The 27,425-nt window shown below is 35.3% G+C and overlaps 2 protein-coding genes across 11 annotated transcripts in view; one reads left to right on the top strand and one right to left on the bottom strand.

Moving 5' to 3' along the window:
- Positions 1-1,624: 1,624 nt before the first annotated feature.
- The window catches only part of LOC135846809 (uncharacterized), a 208,227-nt gene continuing 182,426 nt past the window's right edge, over positions 1,625-27,425 (bottom strand). For 6 of the 10 annotated variants that reach the window (XM_065366092.1, XM_065366095.1, XM_065366094.1 and 3 more), the window contains 2 exons: positions 7,324-7,422; positions 1,625-3,009 (listed from right to left, as the gene is read on the bottom strand). In XM_065366092.1, coding sequence (XP_065222164.1) covers positions 2,573-3,009; positions 7,324-7,422 — 536 coding nt within the window. In that variant the 3' untranslated portion in view covers positions 1,625-2,572. The other 4 variants (XM_065366098.1, XM_065366099.1, XM_065366101.1 and 1 more) reach the window with 4 other exon arrangements.
- On the top strand, positions 8,328-13,719 carry LOC135846808 (farnesoate epoxidase-like). The gene is made up of 9 exons (XM_065366091.1): positions 8,328-8,623; positions 8,744-8,980; positions 11,498-11,649; positions 11,742-11,969; positions 12,068-12,188; positions 12,356-12,536; positions 12,617-12,734; positions 12,815-12,947; positions 13,462-13,719. The coding sequence occupies exons 1-9, from the start codon at positions 8,521-8,523 to the stop codon at positions 13,650-13,652; spliced, it is 1,464 nt and encodes a 487-aa protein (XP_065222163.1). The 5' UTR covers positions 8,328-8,520; the 3' UTR covers positions 13,653-13,719.

Here is a 27,425-nt window from a genome sequence, read left to right as displayed (position 1 = left end):
CGAAAAATTTGGTCGAAAAGTTTCAAAACGTAATTTTTATATCGTTCCGACTCTCAAAAATTCTGAAAAAAATATATTATGGACAACTTTTCATACTGAACAACATTATAAAAAACTTGGGATGGCATTATGTCGTAAAATCGATTTTAAAAAATTGAAAGTTTTCGAAAAAATGCGATTTTTCAATTTAAAACATGAAAAGAAGTTTTGAGTGATGAATTGACCAATTTGACCCCTATTTTTACGTATTCGTTGAAAAACTTGAAAAAACCCTTTCACTCGATGAAATGAACTCGTCACAAAAAAATCAAAATTCCAAAATATTCAATTTTCAATTTCAAACATCCAAAAAAGTTTAAATTCATCCAGTTGTCTTATTTTGACTTCTTTCTGACGTATTTCATGAAAAAGTTGATGAAAATCACAACTCATGGCAAAAAAAGTAAAATTCGTTTATTTTTGAATATTTTTGAAATTTGATTTTTTTGTGATGAGTTCATTTCATCGAGTGAAAGGGTTTTTTTTAACTTTTTCAACGGAAACGTAAAAATAGGGGTCAAATGGGCTAAATTCACCACTCAAAACTTTTTTTCATGTTTTAAATCAAAAAATCGCATTTTTTTCGCAAACTTTCAATTTTTTAAAATCCACTTTACGACATAAGGCCATCCCAAGATTTTGATATGTTGTTCAGCATGAAAAGTTGTCCATAATATAGGTATTTTTTTCAGAATTTTCAAGAGTCGGAACGATATAAAAATTACGTTTTGAAACTATTCGAGCTAATTTTTCGTACGAAAAAGTGGCAACACTGATAAACTTTGACACCCCCCCCCTAGAAGCCTCTTAAAAAAGGGCTAGACGTCTGCGATTTGCGCCATTGGTCATCTCTTCGGAAGGTCCTTCCACAGAAAATTTAAAAAGTCGCTGACCCCCCCCCCCCCACCTACCACTTCTTGGTCGAACTGAGCCAAAGATACGTATTCAAGTTTTTCATTTTTGATGACGTTTCCAGAAAAATTTTGAGAATGGGTTCACTCCCTCCGGAGAATGAGACCTTTTGCAGGACATGTTGGGCGTCAAAAATTCACAGGGCTTATAAGGTAGTTTGGGACCCAAACTTTTCAAAAAAATTGCTCAAAAATGATCGAAAAATGCGATTGGAAAGCTACAACTATGGGGATCGTTTTTTTGTATTTTTGTTGATTTTTCTCATTTTCATCACTCTTTTGAGCCAATATATCTAATATTCAGTACAAAATCTGAATTCATCGACATAATCAAGTTTTCACATGTTTTGGTCTTCTATCAGACATTTATCCATTTGCATTTTTCCCCCCAAGAACAGCTTTTTCCATTTTAGAATCAAACCAAGCAAAACCGAGTTCTCAAATTGATCCTCGAGTTGTGTTCAAGTTTTCCACACACATTAAATTTCACTCATGACCTTTGCCTCGAGTTCGAATGCGTTTCATTCTTCTCTCACTCAAAAATAGTTGCGATTCGAATGAATGACATGGTTTTTTGTTTTTTTTTTCAAAATCTACTCATCTCCAAATGAAGACTATTCACCAAGTACGAGTTCACCTATTTTAGTCCATCATCAAAATGTATCAATTTCAAATTCATTTTAAACAAAAACACTTATTTTATTTGTCAAATATATAAGTATAGGCAATATACAAAAATTACCAAGTATATATTTTTAATTTACAAACCACATTCTTACTATAGTACGATAAACAGTAAACTTGAATATTCGATGAAATCGTCCCATAATATTTGAAAAGTTTGATTGGGTTGTAACTTTTTTTTCTTAAGTTTTTGCATCGCCCATAGAAATTAGTTTCTTTCTGAAAATGTCACATTTTTTATCCAAGCCAATCACATTCCACACTATTCCATCGTTCTTCAGCAATATCAATTCGATCAATCAATCAATCACGTCCACTTTTCGTTAATCTCTATTTGAAATTTTACTCATGCTGAGAAGGAGGGAGTGGATGGATATTGGAAAACGAAGACAAAAAATGGCACCCAAAAGTTCACAAGGCTCGTTGAGAAAACATCTCCTCTCCCTCCAATTTCTTTAGGCTGCCCACCACTGTGAGCATTCAAAAAAAAATTTCTCTTACTCGACTACTTTTTTGGGCCTTCTATTCTCAAACTCATCCTCTATCAAGTCCTCAAGATTGGTCTTTTATTTCAATTCAAATTTCTAAACTCGGAATTCAATTCTCAAAAACGAAACACTCGAAAAAATGCGTCCAAATTCAAATAAGACGAGTTTCCAATCCATTTCTATAAGGCGATACTCGAATTAGAAAAAAAACAACACGACTATTTCGTTGAAATCGAATTCATTAATAGGGAAATTAGGTACACGTATAATTGACCAATCTATATAAATGAAGTAAGTATATTATGTAAGTATAAATGATATGATAATCTATGATTGTTGAATTGTAAGGAAACAAAGAAGGGGGGAAAGGGGAAGGGAAACGAAAGCAGCGTCGGATTTTTTAGGTAGGTATAAAGAGAGTAGGAAGAAAATCATGATGAACATTCGAGTTTACTCGGCTCGTTTACCAATATAACGAGGATTCGGAATCAGAGTTTTCGGATTGCGTAATCGATTGCAAAACACAATGTTATCGATATCGCCTTGTCTGGCTTGATGAATGGCGAATAATAATCGCACCGTTTCTCTCGAGTTCGGATTACACTCGTAGACATCGCTGTATCTTCGGTTTTGCCTTTTGCCCGGATATTTTCTATAGTATCTGGATCGTTTGGAAGGTGCGAGGTCGAGCTGGAGGGTTTCACTCTCTTCGCTAGCTGTTGCCGATGGCGAGGCTGCTGCCACTGCCCTCGCCGATGAGTACGTATCGTCCAGCGGCACGTAATAAGAACTTTTCAGAGCTTGCGATAACATGTTTCTGTAATAAGGTAACACGGCCTGATCGTCTGTCTTGCTCTCGTCGCCTGTGTCGTAGTCTTGACCGTAGTCTGAAATGGTAAATTTTCGCAGTCAGTGAAAGCGACCATCGTCGTGTTGTTTTTCAACGCGTTTTTATTATTCGACGAAGGGTAGGTATTTTTAGAATTTTAGCATTGTTTGAACTATCGACGTCCAGTCGCACGTCTAAATACGAGCTTTTAACATTTTGCGTCAATAATAGCGTAGATATCATCGCTAAAGACGACGACAGACGTTTTCTACAGTAGATAGATAACTACAGACAGCAGGAAAATCAACCTACGAGAATGGTCTTCGTCGAAAAAAAACCGCTTCGAAAGACGATCGCAAGTCACTGGTATTTAAAGTTGATCTTTTCTCAATTTTGTGTTTTTGTCAGTTTCGGGAGAACGAGCAAGAGAGGGCAATATTTGGTAAGCCAGGGAGTACAGCCTTTCACAAAAATCATCTTTACGATTTTCCAGAACATATTTTTGGATCATTTAAATGTCAACGACGACGAGTAGCTACATGCGAAATATTGATAGGAGGGCGTAAGAAGGGCGAGGAGTTGAGTTTTTTCTCAAAAAAATCTACAACTTTTGCGCCCTATTTACAAAAATTATATCGAAGGTGAAGGGGAAAAATGATTATTACTTTGAAATCTGAGTTTTATCGCCCACAATGGCCGAATCGTTTCATTTCAATCAGGATTTTCAAAATAAATGCGTGAGGGTGAGGGGGAAAAGGCTAGAAATCACTTCACAATTTTGAAAATTTGTTTTCAAGCATTTTAGCACCACACTGATTTCTTCAGTCCAAAATTCAAAAAAAATACGTAGTAACATAAAAGGAAACTCCAGGAAATAGTTTTTCATCACCAGGCCAATTGAGGGGATTATGTGCACCAAAATTTCTACAAACACAGAACATTCACCTGATTTCTTAATATTTACTCGACTTAGTCGGGGAGCCCGCTTGAGGGTCTATTGCACCCCCCCCCCCCCGGTCGATCCTCAGGGACAACTTTTTACTTAAAGGGGGAGTCCTAATGAATATTTCTAGCCCTTGTACTCAAAAAAAAAGTGGCCCTACTTACGAAATGGCGTCCATTTTGATTGACAAGTCAGCCGAAATTGAAGATTTTGCGTTTCAACATAAGACTTGCACAACATTTTTCAAACTTCACAAAGGTAGATCGAAAGATCATGCAAAAATTTATCACCTGTCAAGATTTCAAGTGCTAAAGTGCGTTTTTCGATTTTTGGAGAATTTTTGAAAATCAAATTTGGCCAAAAATGAGGGAAAAAATCAAAATTTTACTAAATCGACCAAGAAAGCTGAAATTTGGGATATACCTACCCTATTTTTGACATGACAAATCGATTGGAAACGGTTTCAACCCGTTTTGAGCAGTTCTGGAGCCTCCAGCAGATTTTTGAAACTCGAAATTCCCACAAAATTCCATCAAATTGGAGTTGTAAAGCTAAAATGTATTCTAAAAACTAATTTCAATACGCTACGAAGTACTGCAGGTGAACCTCAAGTCGTTTTGGAGCCTCCAGCGACTTTTTGAAAATTCCTAAAGCCTCCAGCAGATGTTTGAACTTTAAATTTTCACAAAATTTCATCAAATGGAGATGGAAATCTGAAATTTACTCTACACTCCAATTTTAACACCCTCTGAAGACGACTTCAGGTCGGTTTAAGTCATTTTAGGGCCTCCAGCGACTTTTCTGAAAATTACTGGAGCATCCAGTAAATTTTTGAAACTTGAAATTTCCCCAACATTAATTTATCAAATGGAGTTGGCAAGCTGAAATTTACTTCGCAGACTACATGGTGGTTTCAAATGGTATTGAAGCTTCCAGCTATTTTTAGGAAATTTCAATTTTAAAAAAAAACGTCATACAACCTTTCAAAAAGTTGCTGGAGGCTCCAAAACGACTTGAAATTCACCAGCAGTCAACTTCGTAGCGTATTGAAATTAGTTTGCAGAATGTATTTCAACTCTCCATCTTAGTTTGATGATATTTTGGGGAAATTTCAAGTTTCAAAAATCTACTGGAGGCTCCAGTAATTTTCAAAAAAGTCGTTGGATGCAGGATGCTCTAAAATGACTTGAAATCCACCAGAATTCGTTTTTAGAGGGCGTTAAAATTGGAGTGTAGAGTAAATTTCAGCTTTCCATCTCCATTTGATGAAATTTTGTGAAAATTTAAAGTTTCAAAAATCTGCTGGAGGCTTTAGGAATTTTCAAAAAGTTGCTGAAGGATCCGAAATGACTTGAAGTTCACCTGCAGTACTTCGTGGCGTATTGAAATTAGTTTTTAGAATAAATTTTAACTTAACAACTCCAATTTGATGGAATTTTGTGGGAATTTCGATTTTAAAAAATTTGCTGGAGGCTCCAGAACTGCTCAAAACGGGTTGAAACCGTTTCCAATCGATTTGGCATGTTGAAAATAGGGTATATACCAAATTTAAGCTTTCATGGTCAATTTGGTAAAATTTTGATTTTTTCCCTCATTTTTGGCCAAATTTGATTTTCGAAAATTCTCCAAAAATCGAAAAACGCACGTTAGCACTTAAAATTTTGACAGGTGATGAATTTTTGCATGATCTTTCGATCTACCTCTGAGAAGTTTGAAAAAGTTCGTGCAAGTCCTATGTTAAAACGCAAATTCTGCAATTTCGGCTGACCTGTCAATCAAAATGGCCGCCATTTTGTAAGTAAGGCCAACTTTTTTTGGGATAAATTTGCTTTAAAATGTTCCTTAGGATGTCCCCTTCAAGAAAAAAGTTGTCCCGATGGATCGGCGGGGGGGGGGGGGGTGCAATTACTCCTATTGTCATATGCCGGACTATATGTATCAGGCGATCTAAAATTTGAAGGTCCGTGAAACTTGCACCACTTTTGGCCCCCATGAGTGCCAACATAACCCGATATTTTTTCCAGAATCATCACATTCAAGGTTGCCAAGTCCAATAATCGAAATTTCTCAAAATCAATTTTTTGTTTTTTTTTGAATTTTTCGCCAAAAATGTTGCAAAAACTATCCGAGTATGGATTTTATTAAATTTATCACGTTTCTCAACAAATTTGTTCAGGGTGAAAAGAGTTGATTTTTCCAGCTCAAGTCTTACTCAAATTTCAAAATATGGCACAAATCCTCCAAATGTGGGCCGATATTGTTGCAAAAATTTGCATTTCGACTCCCCAAAACATAGGTACCTTTCAAGATTATCGAAAAAGTTTTTTTTTCAATTTTTACTGTAGTTGCTCTATTTTTTGACCTCAGATTTAGGGTCGAGAGAATCGTTCGCGAACGTTTCAACCCACACAGTCGGATTCAGCACCCTAAGTAAGTACTACTAATATCCACCATAAAAAAGATATCGATTTTTTTGGGCACTAAGCTGGTTTTCTCGTGACAGATTACAAATTTGTAAATGTTGAAGCTATGAAAATCAACTTTTTGCATCAGAATTATTTTACTTTTCAAATTATCAATTTTTCAACTGAGTAGTGTGCAATTTTCAAAAATTTTCAAAAATGAAGAATCAACTTCAAAAATTCAATAAACAGAACTAAATCAATTCCTGCAGGGTTGATACCGGTGCGATGTTCAAAATTAGGAAAAAAGATGCAAAATTTCATTCAAAAATACCAAAAAGCACACTACATCGTATATATACTGAAAATGATTTTTTTGTACCTCACAAATAGTAAATTTTTGGAAGATTTCGCAAGCCCAAAAAGGTAAAAAAATTCACGAAAAATAACACAAAAAATTGCGAATTTTTGATTTTGGATTGCAGTACCACCCTTGCAATAGAATTATTCAAATTTTTTGTCAAGTGTAAAAGCATCGTTTTTAAACGTTTAAAATTATTCAACATTTTTGTTCCCAGCTACTCTTCCAAAATTTGTTCGAACCACATCTAGGTAATTGGAAGAGGTAGGGGGGGGGGGACTCTGGGTTGAAAAGTTGAGAAAATTTCAGCCCCCCTCCTCACGACATATCACTCCATTAGAAAATACATAGAACATGAAAAATTTTGATCAAAAGCTCTTTGGAAAGTGGAAGGAATTTGTCATACTTATTTTTTTTTTTTTAATTGGTGAAAGTTCCCTACATAACCAAATTTTCTTACTCTTTCTGGGTCTTCTGAGACTGGACACCCTGTCAATTTGTTTGCCAATATTGGTTCATTTCAAAATGTTTGATTTCTTCATGATTTACTCATTTATGGCATTGATATAGTTTTTCAGCGATTTTTTTCGACTTTCAACCATTCGTTCAGATACGCAGGTAAGATCTAACGTTAAATCGAAGTGGAGGGAGGTGTTTTTTACTCACCGGTATACAATTGTAAAGACGATGCGCACAGTGAACAACATACAGTCGAGAATATCCAATATCGTGTCAGACTTACCATTATCTTAGGGTATTTTACCACTGAAACAAAACAAAACCGGATTACCTCGTTGATGATCGCATTTCAGGCCATAAAATCTTCCCTGTTTTTTTTCCCTTACCACAAAATTCATATCATATAAAATATATAAGCCACTCGTAATAAAAAAAACAAAGAAGAAAAAAACGAATATAAAAAGCACCTACACACGCGTAAAGCAAATAAATAAAAAAAAAAAGAAGAAAAAATTAAAATCAAAAATACGCATTTTTCGCCGTATAGCGACCTTTAATTTAGGTACACGATGCATCCTCCATCCTCCATCCTCCCTCCTCGCAGCATCCATCGCGTCGTGGGTCGTCCCGACGAATTTTTAAGACCGCTGGGTAACGTTTTTAATTAACACGGAGAAGGTACGTTTGTATAAAGAAATAAGCGACCAACAATTAATGCTTTAACAAAAGTATACGGTAGCGAGACCGCCACCAAACCACCGTTACCGGGTTTAATTATTAAAGATACTCGTCTCGGGAGCCATGATTCATAACGCTGAGCTGAAATTTTCCGTTTAATTTAGCAAAGACTTTTTTTTCCACCTTGCTTTTTACGACATCAGACACCCTGAGCTCGACTTAATACGTTCGCCGCATTTGCCGCATCGATGTCGGGGTCGGAGTCGGATACAATTAAGGCGTATTTTTTTACATACTACGAGTAAATTCGGCCCCCGCGTAATCGCAGAGTTACCAAAAATAACACCTATCTTTCTACTGTTGGATTTATGTTTCCTTACGAGACGTACGTACGAATAAACTTCTGATACTAATTTGAAAAATTGTTAATTTTTGAAAAATTTCGAAGAATTTTAATCGGTGTTGCATTAAAATATGTACTTAAAAACACTCTATTTTATAAGCTTTATTTTTGATAAATGTACGAGGTCGAAAGTTACTTCACACGATGCCAACGTCCGGCCTTGTAAGTTTATCAAAAATTAAGCGTGAAAAATACGATGTGTTTTAATTGTAAATTTTATAAACTGGAGTTTTTTTTGTAATATTTGAATTGAAATCCGTTAAGACATTCATATGTATCAATAAACTCTCAAATCAATAGAGAAGAAATTGTACCAAGTTATAATGATTCTTGAAATTGGCTTCAATATTTATCTAGCGATTCTAATGGTGATATTTTTACTTTACTGCATCAAAGATTGTAAGAGACCGAAAAATTTTCCCACTGGTAAGAATACATAAACATACCTATCTAAATTAAGTATTATTTCATTAATGAAAATACACGTAACTTTGTTCTCCCATATGGTACCTTATCCTATCCACAATTATGAAGTGACTTTTGCAGGACCCAGATTTCTGCCTTTTATTGGAACCAGTTGGATTATACCTGCCAAAGGTATGGAGTACTTGATACCAAAATGGAAAAACAAATATGGCAATTTTATTGGGCATAAATTCTACCACAAAAAATTGGTCGTGTTTTGCGGAAGCCAAGAAATCATCGAAGGTCTAAAGCATCCAAATTTTCAGGGCAGATACGTCTCAGAATTTTTAAAGCAAAGAACTCATAACAAAGCATTAGGTAAGTATAGGCTCGAGGCTGTTCAATAAACTTCACAATAGAGATATCACAAAGAGTATGCAAAAATATACAACTAGCCAAAATTTCATACGTTGAGTGCATTTTTCGATTTTTTACTCGGTGGATTTTTAAAAAACAAATTTTGCGTTGAAAATAAAAAAAAATCACCAAATTGACCTAAAAAATTGAAATTTTGTCTTGATTGCGACCCCTTCAAATCGATTAGAAAACGCTTCTAATCGTTTTGAGCAGTTCTGGAGTCTCCAGCAGATTTTTTCAAAGTTGAAAGGCTATAGGTGGATATTGGATGAGTATGGTGAATTTACCCCCGAGAACTTCAGGGTTGATATTTGCATGGAAGGTGGGTACCCTTGAGCACCTTCCGTCAGGAAAGTTTCAGACCCCCAGACCCCCCCCCACGTTTTTGAGAAACCCCCCTTTCTGAAATTACAATAGAATTTTTTTCTTAGACCCATGTGAACCGATTTTTTCAATTTTTTTGTATGTTGTGAACATTTATAAGAGCTATCCCCACAAAAATTTTCACCCCTCCCCCCATATTTCCCCCTCAAAATAGTGTTTTTTAGCTTTGTTTGCCTGTTTTAGCGATGACCATGATTCGGCACAAAAATGCGAATGGTATTTTCAAGTGTGTTTTTGACCCCTAAAAAACATATATTTTTTTCAAAAAAAAATTTTTGGTGGGTCGTGGTCAAAAATTGAAAAAACTCACAGGGGGTAAAAATGGATTCTGGTGTAAATTATTGTTTTTGGTAAACGAGGTATCGTTTCCATATGAATCATACCTCCCGAACACGAATATGACGCCTAATTTTATGCTACCCTTAACCACACCCCTCCAGTGCCTCTGCCCCCACCTCAATTTTTACTATTATATTAAAAGTTGAGCTATATAATAATATTGGTGTCGTTCTCATATGAATCAAACACCCCGAACACGAATATGAAGTCAAATTTTATTCTACCCTCATCCACACCCCTCCGGTGCCTCTGTCCCCCTCAATTTTTACTGTATTAAAAAGTGAGCTATTTTCGTGATATTGGTGTTGTTTTCATATGAATCAAACACCCCGAACACGATGAATATGAATTCTAATTTTATGCTACCCTCATCCACACCCCTTCGGTGCCTCTGCCCCTACGTCAATTTTTACCGTGTCAAAGGTTGAGCTATTTTCGTAATATTGGTGTCGTTTTCATATATGAATCAAACACCCCTAACATGAATATGAAGTCCAATTTAGGTCTACCCGCATCTATCCCCTTCCAGGATACTGCAGCCAGCTCCTTAATTTTCATTATTTAAAACGCGTAAAACTATGTTCATAATGTTGGTGTCGTTTTGGTACGAATGGAAACCTCGTAACTTGAATGTTGAAGTTTGAACCTCGCGATGGTCATTTTTTTACTTCTTTTCAGTACTTTTTAAATGTCGTTGAGTTTTCAACCTTCGCGAAACCTACTTTTAATAGTAGGTAATTGATTTGATTTGATTTGAAGTAATTATTGGTCGATAATTGATCGGAGTTAGCTAAAAAATGTATTGTTTATAGGTGAGGACAGAGCACTGTAGGGGTGTGAATGAGGGTAGCGTAAAATTGGATGTCGTATTCGTGTTCGGAGGGTTTGATTCATATGAAAACGACACCAACATTATGAAAACAACTCTACTTTTAATACAGTAAAAATTGAGGGGGGCAGAGGCACTGGAGGGGTGTGGATGAGGGTAGAGCTAAATTGGACGTCATATCGTGTTAGGGGTGTTTGATTCATATGAAAACGACACCAATATTATTATAAAGCTCAACTTTTAATATAATTGTGAAAATTGAGGTGGGGGCAGAGGCACTGGAGGGGTATGGTTGAGGGTAGCATAAAATTGGGCGTCATATTCGTGTTCGGGAGGTACGATTCATATGGAAACGACACCTGTTTACCAAAAACAATAATTTACACCAGAATCCATTTTTACCCTCCTGTGAGATTTTTCAATTTTTGATCACGACCCACCAAAAATTTTTTTTTGAAAAAAAAATATTTTTTTTAGGGGTCAAAACATACTTAAAAATTCTATTCGCATTTTTGTGCCGAATCATGGTCATCGCTAAAACAGGCAAACAAAGCTAAAAAACGCCATTTTGAGGGGGAAATATGGGGGGAGAGGGGGTGAAAATTTTTGTGGGGATACCTCTTATGGGTGTTTACAACATACCAAAAAATTAAAAAAATCGGTTCACATGGGGCTAAGAAAAAAATTCCTATTGTAATTTCAGAAAGGGGGGTTTCTCAAAAATGGGGGGGGTCTGGGGGTCTGAAACTTTCCTGACGGAAGGTGTTCAAAGGTACCCACCTTCCATGCAAATATCAACTCTGAAGCTCTTGGGGGCAAATTCGCCATACTTATCCACATATAAATACGTAGCCTTTCCATAGAATTTTAACCTCTTGATAAATTCTATAAAATTTTGATCAAGTATTCTCCATATTCCATTCTAGGATTTTTTTTCGCCGATGATGAAACATGGTGTGAAGTGAGACGTTTCGCTTTGAGATATTTTGGCACTGTTTTCACTAAAGAATTGGAAAATATTCTGCACGATGAACTGTTGGAAGAATTCGGTACAATTCGAAGCGGCGATATTCACCAAGTACTAGAAAAATTTCCCTCGCCATTCACCTTGAAGTGGACACCTACATTAATCCAGAACAAACTCGATTTATAAATATGTAATATCCGCAGATTGATAGAAATTTCATGAAAAGTGCCTTAAATGCGATTCTTAAAATAATGGTGGGGGTGCACCGAAAAGATTTTCAATCTGAAATCGACGAAATGATAGAAAAAACTGGAAAAGCGTTCGCAGCTGGGCGTCCAACAGGAATTGAATCAGTATACCCATTTTTTAGTGGATTTTTCCAAAATCACCTTTTCGTTGACGCAGCACACTCGCTTCAAAAATTTCTCAAGGTCGAATAACTACTTCAATAATATATTTTTCGATTCATTATGGTTAATGATCGCACAATTGTCAGAATTTATTTACATTTTTAATCCCTAAATTACAGGCTAGATTAGAAGAGCGTAAAAAGTCATTCGATTCGCTGGATATTAAAGATTATACTGATGCGTTCATAAATGAAAGTCTAAAAGAACTACAGTTACATGGAAAAGTTGAAAATTTTACTGGTAAAACTCACCCAACTTCCATTGATAACTAGCTAAGGTTTCAAACCAACCCTTGTTTCATTTTTAGCTTTAATTTTTTTTTTTAAATTCATTCAACAATTTTTTTTAATTTTAGAGCATAAATCATTTTTTTGCAGCAGTTGATCGATAACTTATTTGCTTTCTAGACGAAGAATTTCTATCTTGCGGTACAGATCTGGTGCAGGCAGGAAACGAAGCAGTGGTTAATACGGTGCAATTCATTTTATTGTACGTTGCCATGAATCAGCGTATTCAGCTTAAATTACACGAAGAAATTGATCGGGTAATTGGCTCAAATCGATATCCATCATTGAACGACAAAACAAAGTAAATCCATTTTGCATTGCCTAATACAAGTTTGCCTAAAATGAAATTTTCATTTTTCGATATGATTTGGTTTTTATCAGTATGGCTTACTTGGAAGCGACAATTCACGAAGGAATGCGAATTAACCCGATAGCACCAATTGGCGCAATGCATAGAGTTACGAAGGATACCCAATTTAGAGAATATTTTTTCGAAAAAGTGAAATCATTTTCCTAATAAAATTTATTTTTCTCTATTTTTATGGTAGATACTTATCAACTTTTGGTATTTACTCGCAGGATACGCTGATAACTTTTGCATTGAAATACGCTATGCATGATCCTGAATATTGGCAAAATCCAGACAAATTTTTACCAGAAAGATTCATAGGAAATGAGAGCTTAAAGAAGAAAATAATAACTTTTGGTTTAGGTGAGAAAAAAGACTCTTTTTGAATTTCTTTGTTCATCAATTTGATGGACTATAGTAAAAAAATAAGTTCAAATTTTCAACTCAATGTCTAACACCCCCCCTTCTTCTCGACCACAAAGTTGAAATATTTTTTAATTTTCTAACGTTTCGTTTTTTTTTCATTTATTTAGGTTTAAGTGGTCTTTTGATGTCTGTAGTACGTACTCGTACGTTTCATCTTTTTTAAATCATAAGAACAGTTCAACCTTCATTTTTGTCAAATTTTGGAGTTTCCAAAGTGATCGAGTTCTTTCCTTTCGAAATAATGAATTTTCATTATTTTTTTCAACTTTGAACTCTGGTTGGTGGTGGAGGAGAGGGGTAAGACACTTACCTGAGAATTTGATTTTTTTTTTTTGGCCAAGTTTCATAAAATTTGAGGAAAATTGAAAAACGACCCATGACAGTGGATACCTTATTAGGAGATACCATCAAGTACCACATTCAAGTTGATGCACATATATTTGTATTTCAGGGAAACGATCGTGTATTGGAGAAGTGTTTTCAAGAAATTTCGTGTTTTTGTACCTGGCGTATTTCTTTCAAAGGTTCTCGATCAAGTTACCACAGAACGATTTACCATCCACTGATCCAATATTGGGATTCACGAATGGGCCTAAACCATTCAAATTAATAATCACAAAAAGAGAAAGAATGGATGAATGAGTAGATACCTCCATTTTTTCAACAAAAAAAAAAATAATAATAATAATTTGAGCTTGATATAGTGAGGGTTATCATGACTGGGATAGATGGTTTTTATCAGAAATATTACCTATGTACTGAAGTTAAGAAATATTCCCTAAGGTAGTGAATATTTGCCTCGCCTGGTTAGCTCAATTTGCGGAGAGGCCTCAGTCATACCACTCACTTTTCACAGAGATAATTTCCAATCACCAATCAAAAGCATACATACAAGATAATATGATTTATTGTTGCTCGGAAATAATATTAAAAGAAATACATATTAAAAAAGGTTAATTGATATAAGATAATATTACGTCATTTTATATAAGATAATGAGGGTGGTAATTGCTTACCCATTGAAACTGTACACATTTCCTAGAAAATGTGTGATTAATGTTGATGACTTACTCATCAGGTTCACAAGCTGCCCATTTTTCCTGTCTCTTCGGGGTGTCCCTCATACTAGACACAGTTGACAGGTCTTGGTTAGGAATTCATAAGGTGCTTTTCCGGACGAGAAGTATTTTCCGATGGCCGGCAGGATCGGAGAAATACCCAGAGGATATGGTAGACGCGATAAAATATGATCATTATTTTAATCACGAAAGAAACGGAATTATCCACTTAATAAAGTGGGCCAGAACAGAGTAAATAGGAGATGAGTATCCCTGTAGAGGGAACTCATCCGCTTCGAACATACATAAATACACTTTGAGACCAAGAACCGGCACGCGCGTTTGCCGAATACGAGATCTAATTAAATTCAAATCATGTTAGATGTAACTGCTCGGTAGTCTTGCGACCACCGAGCAGTAGATGCAGCTTAATTGGGAATGCAACTTGATTAAAATACAACTACTGCAACTTGATTAAAATACAACTTAGCGGGGAAAGCAACCGAATAGGTAATTCAACCCATTTTAAATACAACTAGTTCGGCTCGTGGCTGTGTTGCTCTATTTATAGTCGTAGGTGCATCGTTCGATGCGCTTGCCGCGGACATATCGAACATAGGTGACATTGAAATGTCACCAAAACGTAATAGTAGGAGTTCTCACATTACCAGACTTGCGCAGTCTTTGGGAATTATTATTTTAATCATCGCTACGGCGATGCTTCTATTCAACATCCCTTACGCGATGAAGGCATATTTCCTCATATCAAGCTGGTTTTTATTTTTTTTCAAGTACCAATTTGATTTGGATTTTTTGAAATTTTAGTCAAAATTCAAAAACATAACATTCTCAAGCCTACCATTTCTATGCAACATCGAAATATCTAACAGAAAAAATTCTCATCTTGGAAGACTATAACTGACCAGACTCGTATGGAAAACATAAATTTAATATGGCTCCAAAATTGGGAAAACTTTTGAAAATTGAGCTTTCAAAATGAAAAAAATCGTCCTTGAAATTTTAAAAAGGCACACTCCTCGTCATGATAGATGAGTCGAATATTGGCGGAGATTTTGAAAATACTCACAAGGTATCCTTAAGTGACTAGAAAAAATTTTAGAGCCAAAAAAACTTCGCCTCCCTCCCATCGCTTTCTGTGAGGCAGGGGCGGATGGGCCATAAGGGGAACCGGGAAAAATCCCGGCAAAAATTGGATTTCGGCGCCAATTTTTACGCTGATTTTGACTCGAATTCGGCGCCGCAGCAGCGCCGAAAGTGTAGTTCTAATGAAAGAAAAACATTATTTTTTATGTCTTGAAAAGTTGATGAAACACAAATTTTCTAAAGCTTTTGCCCTCGCTTCGCTCGGGCTTGTTTTATTTTCTTTTTTAAAAATAAAAATAAATTTCTAAAAAATAAATCAAGTTTCAAAGCCGAAAAATAAACTCTTTATCCTCACATTAAAAAACATCGTTTTTATTCTTCTCCTCGAAATACAAATTCGCAAGAGCTTTCGCCCTCGCTCGAACTTGTTCTCTTTTCTTTTTCAAAATTAAGTTCCTAAAAAAACATCATTCTAATTCTAAAATTTAAAAAACCAAAAAATAAACTCCTTGCATTTAAAAAACCTCGTTTTTAGGCATCTCGAAACGAAAATTTTCAAAAGCTTTCGCCCTTGCTTTGCTCGGGCCAATTTGTTTTTCTTTTGAAAATGGGACCCAAGATCATATCTGCTCCAAAGTTTGCACGTTCAGTAACGAAAATAACATTTTTTTACACCTTTCAAGTTTGGATTAAAACTCTAAATTTTTCAAAATTTTGTTTATCCTTTTACGAATACATACTTAGATTGACTTAATTCAGCATACAAATTCTAATTTTAATTCAGTAAACAAATCTAATAACTACACTCATTTCAATTTCGTCAAATTGTTCAATTTCTTTTTAAAAATCAGCAACTTTCTACGTTTTTTCCCCCGGTCTCAAAAGTTGTAATTTTTATTCCCTCCTCAAACTGACATTGGCTAAAATATTCATGGTAAAAAAATTCAAAAAAAAGTACACATGATTTTATTCCTTCGTCACCCCCCCCCCCCAAATCATCACCCCAGAAAAACTGGCATCGCATCGGCACCGGCGCCAAATCCCGGTAACTTTGAAGTGCCCCATCCGCCCCTGCTGTGAGGAAAAATCGGTATATAAAGAGACTGCATAGAGGCGCCACTTCACGGAATTTTGCATTTTTTTTGCGCTGTATTTTAGCCAAAAAGCTCAATCGCGGGAGACGGAGAAGAACTAACAAAAAAATAGTATATCAAATCGGCTGTTGGATATTTCCAATATTTTATCTGCTCGCAAACGAATGAAAACCCAGTTGAAAGATAGTTTTTTTGAATTTTTGGCGTTAGCCAACCACTTTAAATTTTTTTTTAAATGGTTCGGGGTCGATATTTTGGCGAAAAAATTTAGCCTGTAGGCTGTAACGCTTTCAAGTTCGGAGTAATTACAGTTTGAAATTTTCTTTCGGGGTTTTTGGCTGGAAAAAAGGAAAAAAAAATTCACACATTGACCTTCAGTAATCAGTTCCTCAACAAACAGCAGTTTCAAAATTTTGAGACAATACGCTTGAATAAGAAATTATGGCTCGAATATGCGATTTTTTCGAGTAAGGGGCGAGGGGAAGAGGCAGGCGAAATTTTTTCAGCTCCAACATTTTTTTTCTGCTTTGTCAAAGACCCTGAGGATAATATTTTTAAAATTTCGAGCCAAGGTCTGATTCATCTATCATAACTTGGGGTACCCTTTTTGGAAAACATTTTTGAAATTATTACTCTTAACTAAAAAATTCAATTTTCAATTTCAAACATCAAAAAAAGTTCAAATTTATTCAGTTGTCTTATTTTGACCTCTTTCTGGCGTATTTCATGAAAAAGTTGTTAAAAATTACACTCACAACAAAAAAATAAAAATTCTTTCATTTTTTGAATATTTTCGAATTTTGATTTTTTTTGTGAGGAGTTCATTTCATCGAGTGAAAGGGGTTTTTCAACGTTTTCAACAGATACGTACAAATAGTGGTCAAATAGGTCAACTTCACCTATCAAAACTTTATTTCATGTTTTAAATTAAAAAATCGCATTTTTTCACAAACTTTTAATTTTTTTAAATCGACTTTTCGACATAATGCCTACCCAATTTTTTAATATGTTGTTCAACATGAAAAGTTGTCCATAATATATATATTTTTTCAGAATTTTTGAGAGTCAAAACGATATGAAAACTACGTTTTGAAACTTTTTGAGCTAATTTTTTGTACGAAAAAAAGTGGCAACACTGATTTTTATGATATCCCCAAAAAGCCTTTCAAAACCCCTAACTACGGGGAAAAAGTTCCATTTTGGGGTAGGTATCGCGGTTATCGAGTAATCCACTGCTGAAATGGATGATATTTTAGAGCCTACATTTATGACGAAAAGAATTCAGAGCAAAATCAAAGTACTTCAGAGCACCTAAATCCAAATTGAACTAATTTGACCATAGAATGACCCTATTGAATCAATCGATCTGCGACGTCAAAAAGATAACTTTCGATCGCCCGATGACACGAGACTCTCGCCACGATACGTCGTGGAGATTTGGCATAGGTTACAGGCTCGTGTCATTCAAGTGTACTACAGGTTGTTTTTCCAACTTCAGGGGCCTTTCCAACACGTGACTGGTGAAATAAACATTCGAAACGAGAGATGGACATAAAAATACGTAATTAACTCTTGTTTTTCATTATACTTGTCACGATAAAGACAGACGTAATTCCTGTCCCTATCTAGGTAGACCTACAGCAAAAAAAAAAAAAAAAAAAGTCATGGCACGAATCAATAAAATTATATTTAAAACACGCGAAACTCTCGACGACGATTCCTATTCTACGCGTTGCTCGCGAAAAAACTAAGCTAAAAACAATTTCTCTCTGTTAAGTTTGAAAACTTTCGTTGTCTCGACATATCACATTAGAAAATCTCGGAAAACTACCACTGACAAAACAACCCATTGTGATTCTTGTTAAATATCTGGGCGAGGTATTTCAGAAACTACACGACATGAGATTTTCTAAAAAAAAAAAAAAAAGAAAGAAAGAAAAAAGGAAGACAATGTTGGTAAAAATCGAAAACCAACTTTCAGCTTTTTCAATGAAAAATTACAATTTTTCACGCGTGAAAATTGAACGCCTTCTGGTAAACTTACTTACATGTGCGTTGGAGTTGGAGATACTTACTCAGATAAGAAGTATGACAGCGAGAAAGCCCCTCCTATAAAAAATATTATACAAATGAATCCGAATACGAATACATTTCAACGCTTAAATCTGGCAAAATTAAACCCTCCAACGCGAATAGGCATTTTACTTCACACATGGCGAAGAATGCGTGAAATAAGCTAGCTAGCTACTAAATCCACATCACACTCACACGCGCGATGAATGACACGACACGAAAAAATCCAATTCCACTGGGCTGGGCTGGGCCCTTTCCCTTTCCTTTTCCGATTCCGTGTAAATATTCTATGTATGTATTAAACAAAAGTCGCCATCGTCGTTGGAACACGTGCAAAAGCCAAACCGATAAATTGATCTTTTTTCATTCATCGGGCAAATCTCGATTAAGTAAACATAAAAACCGTAGCAATGTTTTCCCCTTGTGACCTTTATTTTATAACAGATTTAATAATAATTTCGGCCATTTGTGAGTAGCTTTGTGTAATATTCGAGTATACAAATATATGTACCTAGACCAACCGACATTGTCCACAAAGTCGTAGGTAGGTACAAATTGCAAAACTCGACAGAAAAAATACGAGTAAGTATCCCACGATGTGATTTAAAAACTGTTCCACATTCCAGACAAAAACCTACTCGGATGGTACGCGTAATTTCATCTCACCACTACTCGCTTCAAATATCTTTGTACGTATTTTTAGGTCATTGACTCTTCGTAGGTAACGTAAAACGCACATCATCCAAAGGGTGTGAAATTCTTTAAAATCAAAACACATCATTCACTCGATTATTTTCTCGTCAAAAATGAACCGGAACTGCCAACTTGGCGTAATTTTTTCCACCACGTCGAACAAAGCACGTTTATCATTGTTTCCATTTAAGTGTATTTTCAATTTAATCCTTTTATCCGGCACAATCACGTTGGCCCCGCTTCCAATACCTACACAAGTTTTTAAATCATCTGAAAATTCATATACCTATATCTGTTCGATTTTTGTTGGATCGACGAAAGTATAAACGTGTACATTACGACATTTTAACGAAATTAAATGAGCCACCGTATTTTTCTCTTCTTCGATTGTCTTCCTCGTACAAAATTTTCCATTGTTGTGACGACATGTGAGTATTTTTTCCCCTCCTAATCAACTTGTATTTCTTCACACACGCATTTCCGATTTAGTTTTCCTCATCGCAGCGTCAGCGTCAACACAACGTTATCGTGCGTTTGAATAATGTTCTCGCTTTTAATTCTTACGACAAATTTCACCCCCATTGTTGATGTTTCTATTTTAGGAGAAACCGAATAATAACCAACAAACGGAGAAATTGTCGAGTTGAAAAAATTTAAACCTCCCACGTTTGAGAATTAATTTACGAGCAGAGTGCCAGGCTAATGGCCTTTTTCCTCTTACCATTAATCGAGGACTTTATTTCAGGTAAGGTAGGCCTAATTTTATGAAAATGAATTCTTTCAGATTTGAAATTACGAGTAGAAAAAGAAACAACGGGAACCAGATTTTTGATTGTCTGGAGAAGTTTCAGTGGGATTTTCTCACGAGATACGAACACCTACTCGAGGAATCCGGCATTCATTTGAACGAAAATTAGATCATTGGGAAGAATACGATTCGAATACGTTCCTTAAAAATCGATTTTCCAGAAATTATAAAAAATTGTTGGTTTTCAAGGAGAATTATTTTTGTGTTAAATTTAATCTTTTCGAAGAGAAATAGGGCTATTATTTTATTAAAATCTAATAAAAGAATCTTTACAACCCTTCAACTCAATATTATGAATCGAAATCGAGCTCATTGAAAAAGCATCACCCACACCACAAAATAGAATTTTGAGCTCTACCTACCTATAAAAATCTGACGGAGGCTCCAAAATTGCCCGTGACAATTCAAAACCATTTCAATCGATTAAAGGGGTCGAAAATAGGATGATACGAGCCAAATTTCACGTTTCTAAATCAATTTGGTAAAATTTCGGTTTTCCCATTTTTTACAGAAAATTTTGAGATTTTGGCTGGTGATGTATTTTTGCATGCTCTTTCGATTGAGCTTTTCCTGTTTCTTTTTGATTCAATGGAACATAAATGGCATATATAGTCATTCCAGTGAGCTCAAAACCCTAGTTTACCACCAAAATCCTGAAATAATTGCCCTTCAAGAAACTCACCTACGCTCTCACCATAACTTCAGGCTCAAAAATTACTCTTCTTTTCGTTTTGACTTCCCAGGAGGTGATAAAGCTTGTGGTGGCACAGCCATTTACATGTATATCAAAAATACAATAATTACATACATCATCCCAACTAAATATGTTCTTATGTAGGTAACTTCTGAGCCAATGCTGTAACTATAAATACCCCACACTACAGCATGAAAAACCTCACATTTTGCAATATTTACATTCCCCCTCAACAAAACATAACCTTACAAGAACTAGAAAACCTTCTCATACAATTACCTAAACCATACATTGTACTTAGTAATTTTAATGTACATTCAAAAAATGTGGGATAATTGAGGCAATGTTATAGAGGTATTCTTATCAAAAAATGATATTTTTCTCCTCAATTCTTCAAAACCTACTCACTTTAATATATCAAATTGTACCTTCTCAAATATTGATTTGACCTTTTGCTCTCCAAATATTTCACACCTTTTAGACTGAAACCCCCAAGATGATCTTCAACACAGTAATCATTTTCCCATTACCATTTCCATTCCAAACCAAATTCATAATCCCACAAAAGCAAAATTTCCAAAATGGATATTAGATAAGGCAAATTGGTCTCATTTTAATAAAGAAATCTTCTTCAAAGGTCCCAGAAAAATCTGTACCCTGGTGGTGCCGAGAGTTGAAAATTGCTATTCAAGAAAGAAAAAGGTCTTCAAGAAAATTCAAAAAATATCCTTCTACTGACAATCTCACAGACTTTAAGAAAAACTGAGCAATTGCTCGCCAAACTAATCTAACAAAACAAAGGGATAGTTGGACCAAATTTATGTTGAATATCACTCATAGTACTAATATAAAAGAAATGTGGACTAAAATACAAATATTAAAAGGCAGCTATGTCCCATCTGACATTTCATATCTTCTCCACAACAATGACATCATTACCTACTTCATTAGATAACATAACCAACACCATGGCTCAATCTTTTTCCAAAGTCTCAGCAACAAGTTCCTACAGTGAAGCTTTTCAAACAATCAAAAACCAAACTGAAAATTTAGTACTTGATTTTTCATCTGATAACCTTGAACCATACAATGCACCTTCCTCTAAAAACAAACTACTGTACTGTTTAAACCACAACATCAAAAATTCATCACTAGGCCAGTCGGTATAGCACTTTTTGGAGGCATGCCTCCAAAAAGTGCTATACAAAAATTTTCAGCCACCTCCCCTCATATTTACCCCTCAAAATAGCGTAAAAATGTGTCGTAGGGGGGTTGGGGTAAAATGGGAATTTTTGGGGAAATAACTAAGTATCAATGAATAGGATGTCGTTTTCTTATGATTCGATACCGCTGAACACGAGTATGACGTCAGATTTTTTGCTACACTCATCTAGCCCTCTCCAGAGTACTTTGCCCCCCCCCCCATTTGACTATTGTTAAAAAGCATAAAATAAGTTTAAAACTCCATTTTGAGGGGTAAATATGATGGGAGGTAGCTGAAAATTTTTGGGAGGGTACCTCTTAAGGATGTCCTCAACATACTGAAAAATTTTCAAAATCGGTCAACATGGGGCTGAGAAAACTTTTATTGAAATTTTAGAAAGGGGGGTTCCTCAAAAATGGGAGGGAGTGTGGATCTGACATTTTTCATGCGGAAGTGTCTCAATGGTACTCACCTTCCATGCTAATATCAACTCGAACGCTTTCGGAGACCATTTCACCCCTCTCAGGCGCCTATAGCCTTTATGCATTTTTCAAGAAACCCCCCTTTTTTGAATGGCTGTAATTCCACCCCCTTGAACGTACAAGGAAAGTAGATACATCATTAGATCGGAAATTTGACGTAGGTTCTTTTGTCTAACCACATATTTTTCGCTAAAATGCAATGCGGGGGAGGAAATTGCAAAACATGTGTTTTGGGGGGCTAAAATCCACTGTGGGGGGGACGCATCAGGTGGATCGGGGGCGGCTCCGGATATGTTGTTTAGTACACCATCCTGGACCTTTTAAAGCAAAAAAATCTTTTGTGGCAATTTTGTTCGGGTTCAACCCCTTACCGACTGTACTACACCTGGACCAGATGATATTCATCCATACACGAACACGTGGTACATATGTATATATTATGTTGAAACATCTTTCTAACACCAGTAAAAATGACTTACTAAACCTCTATAATAAAATCTGGTCTTCAGATTCCTTTCCTCAATCATGGAAAACTGCAACTGTCATTCCCATACTTAAACCTGAGAAAAACGCTCACTTTCCCTCCAGTTACAGGCCTATTTCCTTAACTTCTGTCCCATGTAAAATTCTAGAAAAAATGGTTATGAAACATCTTACTTGGTACATATATTTACTCTACAAATTCCCTCAGTTCTTTTCAAAGTGGCTTTCGGAAAAAAAAAGATCTACTCTGGACCATCTTTTTAGTCTTACACAGGAAATCAATACTGCATTTCAAAATAAAGAATTTGTACTCTCAGTCTTCTTTGATCTTGATTGACAAAGCATGGAGATACAAAATACTTCAAAAAATACATTCTATAGGGATTCGAGGCCATTTAGCTTACTTTATTCCAAACTTTTTATCAAATGGTACCTTCAGAGTCAGACTTGAAAATACGTACTCTGAACTTTTTGATATTGAAAATGGAATCCCTCAAGGCTCTGTGCTTAGCACCATCCTATTTATACTTCTAATTGATGATATCTGTAGTATTATTCCCCAACCTCTTTCCTTAAGAATTTTTGCAGATGATATAAACATTTCAATACGGCTCAAGTAACATCAAACTAGCCTCAGAAATGATCCAAAAAAACTCAATTTTATCAAAAAATGGGCTGATTTAAACGGATTAACATTTTCTGAATCTAAAACTCACTGTATACTTTTTACTAAGAGAAATAAAACCTACCCAGAACCTATCCTTGAATTCAAAGGACATCCTTTAGTTTTTAAACCAACTACCAAATTCCTCGGCCTTACTTTTGATAAAAAACTTACTTGGACACCTCATTTTCTCAACATAAAAGCTCGACTTGACAAACGTCTAAATTTACTAAAAATTGTTACAAATCCAAAGTATAACCTATCACGCCAACTATTGCTTCACTTGTACAAAGCTCTGATACATAGTAAAATTGAATATGGAAGTCCATGCTTTACAAACCTGTCAAATAAAACTACTACCATTCTCAAAACTGTTCAAAATTCCTCCTTGCGCATCTGCATACCTCTATTCGTCTCCAATTGATAGCATTTATTGTGAAGCTGCAGAGCTTCCTCCTGATTTTAGGAAAATTCTCATGACAAACAAATTCTTGACAACTGTTGCAAATAATCCATCTCACCCTCTTCAAAGGTCACTCAATGTCTACAGCTCTCAGCATTTCCTCCATACTTCAGGTCCAATCCCAGAATTTATCAAATATATGAACAACCTACAAATTGACCTAAAAAACCTAACACATAAACCAATATCTTATCCCCCTTGGTCTCTCAAACCTACTTATACAGATGGAATTTTACTTAAGAAACTACCCAAAACACGATCACTCCCCATTATTAATCAAGAGTCATTACTTAGAACTGTTATCAAACTATGCAGAATATAACTTATGCTTCACAGATGGTTCAAAAATTTCTAACATTCATACTGGTTATGCTTACTCAATTAATGACAAAGTTCTCAGTTTCAAAATTCACAACTGTACCTCAATTTTTACTGCTGAACTCACTGCCATAAAACATTGCCTAATAGATATAATTTCCAATCAATCAGAAAATAAAAAATTCTTAATCCAAAGCGACTCACTAAGTTCACTGCTATCCATTCAAAACGTTTTTTCTGACCCTCCCATAGTCCAAGACATATACATAAGTCCCATTTTAACCTCCAAAAGTATGATTACTCAATTAGCTTCATGTATGTTCCCAGCCACATAGGTATCACTGGAAACAAAACTGTTGATAGATTAGCCAAAACATCCGCTGTCCCCTCTCCTCTTACCTCTCTCACTCCTGATGATATTAAATCTCTAATCACTCACAACACATTTACCAACTGGCAGAACTTTTGGTCGCAACAAACTTCAAACAAACTCTTCCAACATAAAAAAACAACCCTCCCTTAGAAAAATCTAGACCACCTGAACAGAAAAGAAGAAATTCTTATTACTAGACTAAGAATAGGCCACACAAAAATTACTCATAACCACTTATACCAAAAAGAACCAAAACCCCCATGCCAGTTTTGCAGAAACGAACCCACATCCATTCAACACATACTTTTCAACTTTCCCCAACTGAAACAAAACAGACTTACTCTACAGATAAAAGAAAATCCACCTACTATCCCTGACGAACCCTCTGAACTACAAAAATTCATCTCCCTAATAAGAAACATCAACCTGACAAACCAAATCAACTCCCCCCCCCCAATTTACGGGTGTAATAATCTTGTAATTATAAACACCCAAACAAAAAAAATAAATAAATACTCGTATTTCTCTATTAGTTGGAATACCCTCATGTAAGAAAAATGTAAGTCTCAATTTTCTTAAATTCTTCATTAACTGAGAAATGAATCTGATCACTTAAAACTTTGGTTACAGCAGTTCCGAAAAAATGATTTTTCAACAAATTCAACTTCTGTTGAAAGTATAGCCAGACATCTAAAAAGATTTCATTTCAAAATTTATTTTTTTTAAACTGTTCCGACGACGAATTTAGGAGACTTGAATTCCACCTCAAAAACACCTTTTATCAAGGCACACACCATAACATCACGTGTCAAGAAAATTCGTCGAAAACGAGTAAAATCAAAACAGTTACGAAAGAGGTTTCGGAACAGGGCAGGTAAAGTATTATACTTACTCGTGTTCAACAAGCGCACACGATTTCGTATATAAAGTGGAAAACACACGGTGTTAATTAAACCGCTTCCTAAGGGCGTTTTGATCGACGATTCAATCGAAAACGTGTGTCTGAAAAATTTCACCAACGTCGCCGGTTTCAGGCTTCGCAAAAGCGTTCGAAAGACGCTCGCAGTCGGGTAATTTGTGCTCGAAAGGCTATCAACGTCAATTACAAACTCTCGAGAAAAGCGATTATTCAGCGAATCGAATCGTAAAACTTTAATTAAGTAAAAAAACAAAGGAAAATAAAGAAAAAAATCTCATATCTTAGACTCTGTGTTTGCTTTAAAACTACGTACTTATACGGCGGTGAAACGTTGTTAATAAAAGCTTGGGCTCCGTTATTAGGTGACGTAAATTTTCCGAAATGTGTCTACTGAGATTTACCTCGACGACATTATCCAAATAATAAAAGACGAAATATTTACAATATATTTGTACGTACTTTCGTTTTTGAAATTAATTTTTTTCTTCCTGCCTATATGGAAAAAAATAACCCCCGATGAAAGGAAAAAAACCACGCTAGAATGTTATCAATTTTCATTTTTTTTTTCAATTTTTTTTTCAACTTGAAGTTGGGAAGCTTTTTGTTGAAACTGTGCTTATTCAGGAGAATTCTGTCCATAAATGAAAAATTTCCAAAAAATTTCTATTGATATCAATTTTTTGATTATTTTTTATTTTTTTTAAATTGAGGGGGGAGGGGTTATCGGCACCATTTTTTTGCAGATGGGGAAAAATGAAAAAAGGGGAATTATTTTCTCACCCTAGGTAACAAATTTGGGGGCAGGGAGGTGGGAAATTCCAACTTTGAAAAATAAGATACACCCTAACAAACGCATAATATCGTACGTAAGGTAAGTATAAATAAACATGGTCAGATGTGACATACCATACCACACACCCTCGCATTAAATCGTCTACAAAATTTTAATAAATAAGTTACGACGTAAAAACATCACCGCACAAAAATCAAAACGTGATAACACCTGTTGCTTTGAATTATTTAGTAGCCGAGTTTTCCTTTTATATATCTGACTGTGTAGTCGTGAACCTGCTTCGCGCTATGCACCTCTTTCTCTGCCCAATTGCCCATGTAGGAAAAGGTAAAATTCTCACAAAAATGAATTCATATACGAGCCAAACACCTAACACTACGTGGAAATTCTACTCGATAACAACATTTCAATTTAATTCATTAATGGATGGGTATATTTTAATTGGAAAACTTCATTTTGTAGTCTACATGGCGTTTGTGTTTCCTTTTCGTTTTCCTACCAAAAGCAAATCGTTTCCTATAATAAGTATGTAACCTTTTCGTTGGAACTTGTTTTTTTCCACCATTATTGTTTCAAACATCGCCCACGTTAAATTACCGCGAGTTGCTTTGTAATACGCGAAAAAGAAACTAGAAGAGCGTTACATTCTTTAAAACTTATCGTATTTCTTTTCTTACATAAACTCTTGATCTTATCTGCTGCAATTTCTCTCTCTTCTCTTTCTTGGCTAAAGTATGGCAGAAAGGCTCGGTACTTTATTAGCATTAAAAAGTATAAAACTGAGATGAGTATTTTTTAATCATATTATAACGAAATTCGAACAAATTGAATTATTTTTTTCGAGATGAAAAAACCCCCGCGATACTAAACGCTGTTTTTTTTTTTTAATCTCCCAACTAATAAATAAACAAAAAAATAAGACAGTTTATTGAATTATTGTTGGCGCAATTTTTGCCCATAATAGCTAAAATATCTCATTAATGATCTGGAAAGGGATTTTTTTAAAACTGACGCTGTTCGATTTGAACGAAATCAGACTAGATCGAAATAGGGGGGCGGGGGAAGGAGGATATTACATTTTCAATGAGAAATGTAATGAAAACGGTCGACAGTGTGCCCAAATAAGAGCCTATCAGAGTTATAGGTCGTAAAGCTCATTTTTGGCCCTTCTAAAGCGATTCGAAGTTTTTGG

This window comes from Planococcus citri, chromosome 5 (genome assembly GCF_950023065.1).
Source record: "Planococcus citri chromosome 5, ihPlaCitr1.1, whole genome shotgun sequence".
NCBI classification, from domain to species: Eukaryota; Metazoa; Arthropoda; class Insecta; order Hemiptera; family Pseudococcidae; genus Planococcus; species Planococcus citri.
Note: the sequence above shows the minus strand (reverse complement) of the source record. Positions and strands in the feature narration are given on the sequence as shown.